Below are 10,283 nucleotides of genomic sequence, written 5' to 3' on the forward strand. Positions count from 1 at the left end.
CCAGGATTCCGAACAACATTCAGTCACCAACATACATAACTCATATAATACTATATCGTCAACGAACATTAAGCGTGCACACCGTACGGGTTCGAGAATGATGTAGACATGACCGAGATGCTTCTCCGGTTAATACCCAATAGCGGGACCTAGATGCCCATATTGGTTCCTACATATTCTACGAAGATCTTTATCAGTCGAACCTTTATGTCAACATACGTAGTTCCCTTTGTCCGTCGGTATGTTACCTGCCCGAGATTCGATCGTCGGTATCTTCATACTAGTTCAATCTTGTTACCGGTTAGTCTCTTTACTCATTATGTAATACATCATCTTGTAACTAACTCCTTAGTCACTTTGCTTGCAAGCTTCTTGTGATGTTGTATTACCGAGAGGGCCCAGAGATACCTCTTCATCATACGGAGTGACAAATCCCAGTCTTGATTCATGCCAACTCAACAGACACCTTCGGAGATACCTGTAGAGCATCTTTATGATCACCCATTTATGTTGTGATGTTTGATAGCACACAAGGTATTCCTCCGGTATCCGAGAGTTGCATGATCTCATGGTCGAAGGAATGTGTATTTGGCATTAAGAAAGCAGTAGGAATAAACTGAACAATCATATGCTAAGCTAACGAATGGGTCTTGTCCATCACATCATTCTCCTAATGATGTGATCCCGTTATCAAACGACAACACATGTCTATGGTTAGGAAACCTTAACCATCTTTTCATCGACGAGCTAGTCTAGTAGAGGCATACTAGGGACTTGGTATTTGCTTATGTATTCACACATGTATTTAAGTTTCCAATCAATACAATTCTAGCATGAATAATAAACCTTTATCATGATTAACAAAATATAATAACAACAACTTTATTATTGCCTCTAGGGCATATTTCCAACAATATGATGCTTCCCCCTCCATTATTTATGGTGAATTAAGTCTTGCTCTTTGAAGTTTCTTTATGCTGGATTGAATATTTTGGATTTGAGATTGCATGATCCATGTTTAGTAATTAATTTGCGGATAGCTGACGGTGTAGAAAACTGTCAGATCCCTCGGTAGGAGTCCTGACGTGGCTAGAAGTTTCGAAGCAGAGGTCGCACGGAGGTTTTACCCAGGTTCGGGCCTCCGAAGAGTAATACCCTATATCATGCTCGTGTTTGTTATTCATGGTGGAGGAATACCTCGTAGGAGGGGTATACAATGGTGTGTATGAGATGTCTATTGAGAGTTGTTTCTACGGGAATGAGAGTTTCCTAGCCTCTCCTTATATACTCGAGGAGGCTAGGGTTTGCTAGGGTTTTACTGAGGGAGGAAACCAAACTAGGTTTGCTGCCGCACCAACTTGGAGATCAAGTTGGCAGCACGACGTCTATCTTCTTCTTTAAGCCCCCCCCCCCTCGCCGCTGGGCCTCGTGGGCCCTCGAGCAGGCCTTCTGTCGGGCTCCCCTCGGTGAGCCACCCCCAATGTATTACACTGTGAGTAGCACCTGAGCATGGCGAAGGTCGCGGGAGTGGTCTTCGAGACCTCCGGCGGGATCCACTGTCGATGGCGCTCTGTCCTTGTGATTCTTTCTTAGGGAACTCGTCTCTGGGGCCTCCGAGGCCTGCAACCCTGTATCAGGACGATTCTGACTGGCCTCCAGGAGTCCTAACAGCCACCGACCTGGTCCACTGGGCCCATCTAGAGTATCTTGAAGTGTCGTTTGCACAAATCCCGCTAATTAAGGGATGTGATGATGATGGTTTCTGAATCCGCGCGCCTTACCTCGCAAAACGGGGAATTGCAAAGGATATATGGCACCTGTCGCGTCGTGAGGCCAGACGCTTCGGTTTCAAGCTGGTTATAAGGAGGGGGAAACGAAGGGTTTTTTCTCCCTCCGTCTTCATCCATTTTCGTCTCCCAGCCCTCAGCTCCCAAAAGCGTGTCGCCACCTCAAAGTCTTCAGCGCTTGCTCACGTAGCCCCCGTCCACCCCTTCCTTGCCACCAAGATGGCCCGAACCAAGGCGAGAAGGTTCCTAGGGTTCCCAGCTAGGATCTGCCCGCCGCTGGAACGGGGCTGAAGCGGAAGAGGGTCGCCTCTAAGGGTGGTATGAAACAACAGCCGGAAGCCCCCAAGACTACAGGAAAGTGGTTCCCTTCCTCGGCCACCGACGAAAAACTTCAGGGTCTCGTGGAGATAGGGCTGATGCCAGCGGATTTGGAGTGCCGCCTCCTGGGGGACGAGGCTCCGCCAACTCCTCGCGACGGTGAGCACATCCTCTGCCTGGAGTATATATTTCGGGAGGGGCTCGGGTTTCCCCTACACGACTTCGTTTGCGGGATCTTGCGCTTCTACGGCTGCTAGCTACACCACATCCCGTCAAACGGGGTTCTTTACATTGCAAACTTCATCACATTTTGCGAGTGCTTTCTCGGGACTGCCGCTCACTTTAAGTTGTTCCAATACTTCAATCAGGACTGCATTCAGACCAACGGGGACATCGTCTACGACCCCGCAACACCAAATTCCTCGCCACATACCTCCGGAAAATAATCCTATACAACCTGGTCTCACGCTTCATCTCGTAAGATTTGCCATGTGTACTTCACCAATCTTGATGCATCCCTTTTTCCCCAAGATTTATATGCCTGATCTGTATTTTGTCTCCGCTGTTTCGAGATTTGATGTTTAATTGATGAAGCCCAAGCAATCCGGCATGCCCGTCGGTGCACTAGATGGCTAGCTTTTCTACGGTGCTGGGCCTGCCGGCGAGGGGCGCGAGGCCACGTAGGAGACTGTTAGGATTCATGGGGCTGGACGCTGGTGGCGTGAAGTTCGGGAAGGAGGATTGAGGAAGAAGGGTGCATCAAGATTGGTGAAGAACACGTGGCATCCTCTAGAGTAGGTCTTACGAGATGAAGCCTGAGACCAGGTCGTATGGGATTATTTTCCCGGACCTCCCGAAGCCCCGCAAAGTTAACTGCAGCTGCGTGGACGGCGAGCACCGCACCGCACACGAACGCGAACCTGACGCTGCCGCGCCACACAACACGCCATTCGCGCGCGGATCGTCGGATGTCACGCCCAGGATTATATTCTCCGGTGCCGCACGTACCATGCGATCGCACAGCTCACGTCGAGAGCTTTTCTGTTTGGCGTCGCCGTCAATGAAACACCTTCCCGTCGAGCCGACGACGCCTATAAGTACCTCGTCTGATCGCATCATCACTCCCAAGTACTACAACCTCTGGACCTCTCACCTAGCGCACATCCATGGCGTGCTTCCTCGTCGCCCTCCTCGCCACCACCCTGGTCGCGGTAATGGCCGAAGAAGCCACTGAGCAACGCCTGCATCTTCTTCATTTCGGCAAACTGCACCTAGTGCATTTCGCATGAGATTGATCGATCACAAACTGGTGCTAACGGCCTGTTTCGTCACAGGTTCAGGCTGGAGGGCAGCTGGGCCACGCGGCGCCGGCGACGGCGGAGGTGTTCTGGCGCGCCGTGCTGCCACACTCGCCATTGCCCGACGCCGTTCTCCGCCTTCTCAAACAACCCGCAGCAGGTCTGTCTTTCATGGTCCTTTCCTCGTCGCCCTCCGTTAACTGTCTTCTTCTCTCGAGTTTGATTGACCGCCAAACACAAAAAATGCATGCACGCACAGGTGTTGAACTGCTCACAGAAGCCACCAGCTTCGTGAGGGATGCCGAGGACAGGCCCCCCTTCGACTACCGTGATTACAGCCGCTCGCCGCCCGATGATGAACCGAGCAAGAGCGCCGGCGCCGCCTCCGGGGCGCGGGACTTCGACTACGACGACTACAGCGGGGGCGACAAGCTCCGTGGCGCCGCCTCCGGGGCGCGGGACTTCGACTACGACGACTACAGCGGGGCCGACAAGCTCCGTGGCGCCACCGATGAATACAAGGCGCCGAGCAGCAGCCTCGCTGGAAACGGGGCGTCCATGGCTAGGGGCGGCAAGGCGGAGACGACGACGGTGTTCTTTCACGAGGAGGCGGTGCGCGTCGGCAAGAGGCTCCCATTCCGCTTCCCGCCGGCGACTCCCGCCGCGCTCGGTTTCCTGCCGCGCCAGGTCGCCGACTCCGTCCCGTTCACGACGGCCGCGCTGCCTGGCGTCCTCGCGACGTTCGGCGTCGCGTCCGACTCCGCCACGGTGGCCAGCATGGAGGCGACGCTGCGCGCCTGCGAGTCGCCGACCATCGCCGGGGAGTCCAAGTTCTGCGCGACCTCGCTGGAGGCCCTGGTGGAGCGCGCCATGGAAGTGCTGGGGACCCGCGACATCAGGCCGGTGACGTCGACGCTGCCCCGCGCCGGCGCCCCGCTGCAGACGTACACCGTCCGCTCCGTGCGGCCGGTGGAGGGGGGGCCTGTCTTCGTGGCGTGCCACGACGAGGCCTACCCGTACACCGTGTACCGGTGCCACACCACTGGCCCGTCCAGGGCGTACATGGTGGACATGGAGGGCGCGCGCGGCGGCGACGCGGTGACCATCGCCACCGTGTGCCACACCGACACGTCCCTGTGGAACCCGGAGCACGTCTCCTTCAAGCTCCTCGGCACCAAGCCCGGCGGCACGCCGGTCTGCCACCTCATGCCGTACGGGCACATAATCTGGGCCAAGAACGTGAATCGCTCGCCGGCGTGAGCGGCCCGGGCAGCTCTGTGGTCTCGCCGGAACTAAGATCGATGTACTACTACTACTATCTGTTTCCACCTACGTCTTCTGTTGTTCAGACCACCAGATGGTCACCAGAGCAGCGCTTGTAATAAAAGAACAGCTTCTGCAGAGCTGTGTTTATTTACATTACATTTGCAATTCGTATTCAACTGCCTACAAAAACCCTGTACTTTTGCATGTCACTATGCCACAGATCCACCAGCATGCCAAGAAATGGCTTCCTGGACCGCTGAAGTGTACCGATATGGCTGTTCGAATCATATTCTTGTAGAAGAACAAAGTGACATTCCGTAGAAGAAACAGAAAGAATTTTCCCAAGGAATATGGCAAAAGACATATGGCTTTTGGTTGGAAGGAAAAACAACACTGTAAAAGAAACAGAAAGCGTTTTCCCGATAGTTTTGAAATTAGGCCAAGAAACACGTAGCAAATAATGTTCACACATTAAGATCTTTTACAAAATAGGTGGCTACCATGCATTGCCACTCACAGATTAGAATATCATAGCCATTACCCCTTAACACTTTGTAGATATGGGTTGCAGACTTGCAGTATCTATCTGAATAAGTGTAGCAGCTGACGAAAATCTACTAAGGAAACATCTGCAGTTGAACAGCGGAACTACATTTACTAGGGAAAAACTGCATCAACATCTACTAAAAACATCTGCAGTTGATCAAAATCACCTCATTAAACTGCGCTTCTCATGGGCGAAACTCACGCACGTACTTTTAGCAATACAGATACAGAAGGCCATTGATATGGCAACCATCCATCAATCGATCTTCACGGACGCGAAGAGGTAGTGCACAAAGGATATTGACGTCAAGAAGCCAATGGTTCCAGTGGCGAGCATGATCGCGAACGCCATGAGGAATGAGTAGCCGATGTAGAGCATTGCAGAGACAGGACCGCTCAGGCTTCTGAGATCAAAGACCAAGTAGTTGATGGAGTAGAGGAACACGTAGAGAGCAACAGAGCCCGATGCAAAGAAGGCCTTCCACCACCACCTCCAGTCCTCAACACAGAGATTCATGTATGTGAGGACGACAGATACCTCAGCGCAAACAACGACAAGCATCAGCAGGACAATCAGCAGGAAGCCAAACACATAGTAGAACCTTCCAAGCCAGATGCTCGACAGAATGAAGAACAGCTCAATAAACAGGGTTCCAAATGGCAGTGTGCCTGCTCCAAGGACCAGAAGCCATGATGGATATTTCCGTGCAGGGATCTCTCTAGGAATCTGGTTGGTGCGAACAGGGAATTCAATTTGCTCTGCTCTTGTACCAAGGAAGCCACCAACAAGCGTTAACGGCACAGAGATACAGAACCACAGAGCCAGAAGGGTGAAAAATAATGATATAGGTAAAGCTCCAGTGCTTTTGCTTCCCCACAGCACAAAGTTTAAGATGGTAAGGACCGTAAACATGACACCAGGGAAAAAGCAGGCAGTCAACCATGACAGTGATCTCCATCCTTCAGACGCTCCCTTAATAGTCCTCCATAGCCGAACACTGACATACCCAGCTACAATACCAAGGAAAAGATAGAGAATAATCATTCCAGTAAGAAGCATTCCTCTTGAAGCTGGAGACATGAACCCAAGTGTGGAAAAAACAATTGTTACAATTGACATGCCCAGAATTTGAACTCCATCACCAATCATGATGCATAATAGCTTGGGGCAAGTTGGCTCTCTGAACACATCTCCAACAACAAGCTTCCACCCAGATAGCTCCTCATTCATCTGTGCTTGCGCTTCCTTGTCGAGCTCTTCATATGTGGTGAGATCCCTCCTGACAGTTCTCAGGAATATAATAAAGACGATTCCTGCCAAGAACAAGATGACCATGAGGGAGTTCATTATAGAGAACCAGTGGACCTTGGCACCAGCCTCCATCTTCAGATAAGCATCCCACCTAGATGGCCACCTGATGTCACTCTTCACAAACTCAACATCATAGGTAAACGTGATCCTCTCCTGTTGCCTGATCACTTGGGACATTCGAAGCTCCACCGGGCAGCTCACAGGTTCAATGGTGTCATGCATGTTAAGCTTAGAGAAATCCTCGGGGTCACGCTTCACACTGCAAGGCACGACCTCAAAACCAACAATCTGATACCCAGACATCCCCTTCTTGTCCGTCTCTGATATGACAGCAGATCCTTCTTCTCCAGTACCGATTATTTCTACATTTGTTCCTTCGTACTCATGGACCAAGACCTTAAACTTTAAATGGTTGATGATATAATCATCAGCACTACCAGCGGGAGTGTAACCAACAGGAAAACCAGTCCACTGTACTGTGATACCATTCTGCTCAGCAAAACGCATGACAGGCAGATTGTCCAGCATCATGTTCACCTGATAAAGATCACGGGCCCGCTGCTTGAGAAGCTTTGCATCATTCTCATTAAGCCCTTTCGTGGTGCAGAGGAAGAGGGACTCGTTGACATTCACACGGAACCGGTAGGGTGAGTTGTCGATCTGGTCACCCATGAGAAGCTCACCCAGGTTCTCGGCGCTCTTCTTGATGCCGCCAGGTGGACGGCAGTATGGCAGACTGTAGTAGCTGAACGGCATCTCAGTCTCAATGGACGTGAGTGAATTAACCTTTGCCCATATATCCTCACCTTGGGAGTATGTGTGCATGTAGCTGCCAGGCAAGTAGAATGCATTGCCTGGAGACAAAGTCAGCAACAGCACAGCCAACAATAACAGAGCCGGACAACGAGAACTATGCAGCGCCCCAGCCATCTGAAGCACAAACTCTCACCAACGACCTAGAACATGTGAGGTATACCCTGTAACAAGAACATTTTTATTGATCAAAATCACGAATAAATTACATCCATAGTTATTTTGGTATAAATCTTTTATCTGGACAACAACATCTGAAAGGTGTAATGATAATTGCAGAAGACTAGTCATTGCCTAGAGCAAGATCATGCAAAATCCATCCATTCCCTCACAATCTAGAACATTCACATCCAAGTTACTAGTAAACGTTAATTCCCCTCCGATTAAACAATAATTGACTACCTTAAGAAGCAACTAACGCAGTGCAACCAAACTAGAACAGTGATTTCTAAGTATAGAAGCGCGATGACAAAAATTCTCCAACAAACAGAGGGCACAGCCACTCACTGGGAGCAAAATAGTGCAAAAGGTTACTATGAAAACCTAAAATACAACCGACCTTGCCTCTAACCAGACGAGCAATTCCCTATTTCCTACGCGCCTAAAATCGGAAGCGTTCGGCAACCATGAAACACTCCACAGTTGACACATCGATGGCAGAGCAGGTACTACAGCCCCCATGACCACGTACCTACGCCGAAAAACCCCGCAGATCTACAGAAAAGCGCCTAAGGAACTCGGAGATCTAGAGCAAGCAGCCGCGGGGGAATGAAATCCGGGCGCAAGGCTGCAACCCCGCGCTGCTGGTAGAGCTAGGGACGCGAATTGAAGGAATGGGAATGGACGGAAGCGTCGAGAAAGTTCTATAGAACTGCGGAGGAAGGTACCTGACGGTGGCGCACCGGGAAGAAGCGAGGGCGGAGCTGGCGAACGGGATGGGTGGATCCGGGGAGGGGAGATATGGGAGGGCAGGCGCACGGAAAAAAAGTGGGCAAGGGGGGTCGAGATATTTGGGTGGCGCATCCAAATCTTGGCGATGTTGGGCTGGGCTGCTGCAGGATAGGATTTCCATTTCCTGGCCCGGTGGTGGTGCTGCCGTTTCGATCGAAGAAGAAAAACTCCCCTAGCCCTAAAAAAAACCTCCCCTAAAGAATACGAACAAAAAAAACTTGTACTGGCATCTTCTCTGGGAAAGCCTTCATGGCGGTTTTATTTATTAGACGAAACACTTACATCGTTTGACAAGACAGACAAAAAAAAAATTGAGGATCCTTTTGCCACACAAGAGGGCTACGCTCCGACTTACTACCTAAAACATGTGCCGCCATATTGGCTTCCCTAAGACAAAACTCGAACGAAACATGACTAAACTCATGACAAAGAAAGAAACAATCATCATAAATCGGCCGCATGTCCAAAAGAATGGCTTGGGATGGCAGTTTTGCCCATGGGTATGGGTACCCGTGGGTACCCTACCCGAAAACAATGGGCATGGGCAAGACTTGGAAAAGTTTTGTATCCATGGGTAATTGGTATCCATATCCGCAAAATATATAGGTATGGCATGGGTATGAAATTACGCCATGGGTAACCCAATGGATACCCACAAAAATTTAATAAATGAGAATAACTCATATGCCATGAGGAGTAAACATCCAACTCCTATAGCCCAACCATAAATCTCGTATTCCCTAAACCGGCCATAGCTCATAGGCCCACGGGGACTTGCTCGCCACTCCTCCTGCGTCCTATATGTCTCCTCAAACCGATGAAATCTTCACTTATTGTCACTGAACTCTTGTGCATATCTCGATCCAGCGATTCCCGATTCCCACCACCGCCTCCCACTGCATTGGATTTCCACCAACCGTTGCTCATACTCGATTGATTCCTCCAAGAGGCCACCCATCGAAGGAGGCCACGTCAATGTTATACAGCTCGCCCATGAGTTTTAGAAGCATTTCTCTACTTTCAACAAAATTAAATGCTATAGATTGTACCCATTGGATACCCAATGGGTATTGGATACCCGATGGGTATGGGCATGGGTATCCATTTATGCCCATGGGTATTGAAGTGGGTGGGTATAGAAGGTTTCTGTGGGTATGGGTTTGGGCAGAAGGAGGTTGTACCCGCCCATACCCTACCCATTGCCATCCCCCACCATGTTTCATAATCTCGATCACTTCCAAGGTGAAAAGAACTTAAATTTGTGGTTGAGGCAATGATAGATAAGTATCTTGGATTGCCCTCGGATGTGGGGGTGGACCGCAGTGATTGTTTTCAGCATCTGCTTGATAGAGTTTGGGCTCTTATTGGTGGGTGGAATGCGAGGATGCTATCAGTGGGAGGGAAAGAAGTATTGTTAAAATTTGTTGCATAATCTATCATGATACATGCAATGTCCATTTTCAGTTTGCCAAAGAATATATGCAAGAGTATTTGTGATGCTATTACTAGGTACTGGTGGGGTGGCTCGCATAATCAAAGAAAATTGCATTGGAAAGCTTAGTGGAAGATGTGTATCCCAGAAACGGAGGGAGGAATGGGATTCCGTGATTACATTGTTTTAGTCAAGCGATGTTGGCTAAGCAATGTTGGATACTTATATATGAACCTCACTCATTATGTGCCCAGGTACTTCAAACAAAATAGTACACGGATGGAGACCTTTTTAAAGCAGAGCTATAAAAAGGTGTCTCGTTTACATGGCGCGGTATCATGTCAGGATTAAAGACTTTGAGGAGGGTGCAGTTTGGAGACCAGGTAGTGGGGCAAACATTAAAATTTGGTCAGATGTTTGGATTACAACTACTCATGATAGGCGTGTTTTGACTCCACGTGGGCATTATCTTCTTGAGACTGTGCAGGATCTTATTGACCCTCAAACAGGCGAGTGGGCTGTGCGGCTGATACATGATAATTTTTGGCATATTGATGCTA

The 10,283-nt window shown here is 49.9% G+C and overlaps 2 protein-coding genes across 2 annotated transcripts; one reads left to right on the forward strand and one right to left on the reverse strand.

Moving 5' to 3' along the window:
• The first annotated feature begins 3,223 nt into the window (after window positions 1–3,223).
• Window positions 3,224–4,845, forward strand: LOC119329004 (protein RAFTIN 1A). Its single transcript, XM_037601987.1, has 3 exons — window positions 3,224–3,316; window positions 3,440–3,563; window positions 3,663–4,845. The coding sequence occupies exons 1-3, from the start codon at window positions 3,272–3,274 to the stop codon at window positions 4,661–4,663; spliced, it is 1,170 nt and encodes a 389-aa protein (XP_037457884.1). The 5' UTR covers window positions 3,224–3,271; the 3' UTR covers window positions 4,664–4,845.
• Window positions 4,846–5,070: 225 nt separating this feature from the next.
• On the reverse strand, window positions 5,071–8,350 carry LOC119329003 (transmembrane 9 superfamily member 12-like). The gene is made up of 2 exons (XM_037601985.1): window positions 8,228–8,350; window positions 5,071–7,504 (listed from the first exon to the last, which is right to left on the reverse strand). Exon 2 carries the CDS (start codon window positions 7,455–7,457, stop codon window positions 5,472–5,474), a length of 1,986 nt encoding a protein of 661 aa, XP_037457882.1. The 5' UTR covers window positions 7,458–7,504; window positions 8,228–8,350; the 3' UTR covers window positions 5,071–5,471.
• Window positions 8,351–10,283: the final 1,933 nt, after the last annotated feature.

The sequence above is a fragment of the Triticum dicoccoides genome, chromosome 7A (genome assembly GCF_002162155.2).
Source record: "Triticum dicoccoides isolate Atlit2015 ecotype Zavitan chromosome 7A, WEW_v2.0, whole genome shotgun sequence".
Taxonomy (NCBI): domain Eukaryota; kingdom Viridiplantae; phylum Streptophyta; class Magnoliopsida; order Poales; family Poaceae; genus Triticum; species Triticum dicoccoides.

Coding starts and splice junctions, on each gene's coding strand:
- LOC119329004 (XM_037601987.1), top strand. CDS start 3,272: ATGGCGTGCTTCCTCGTCGCCCTCCTCGCCACCACCCTGGTCGCG. Junction 3,317..3,439: donor TCGCCACCACCCTGGTCGCG/GTAATGGCCGAA, acceptor GTTTCGTCACAG/GTTCAGGCTGGAGGGCAGCT. Junction 3,564..3,662: donor TCTCAAACAACCCGCAGCAG/GTCTGTCTTTCA, acceptor ATGCACGCACAG/GTGTTGAACTGCTCACAGAA.
- LOC119329003 (XM_037601985.1), bottom strand. CDS start 7,457: ATGGCTGGGGCGCTGCATAGTTCTCGTTGTCCGGCTCTGTTATTGTTG.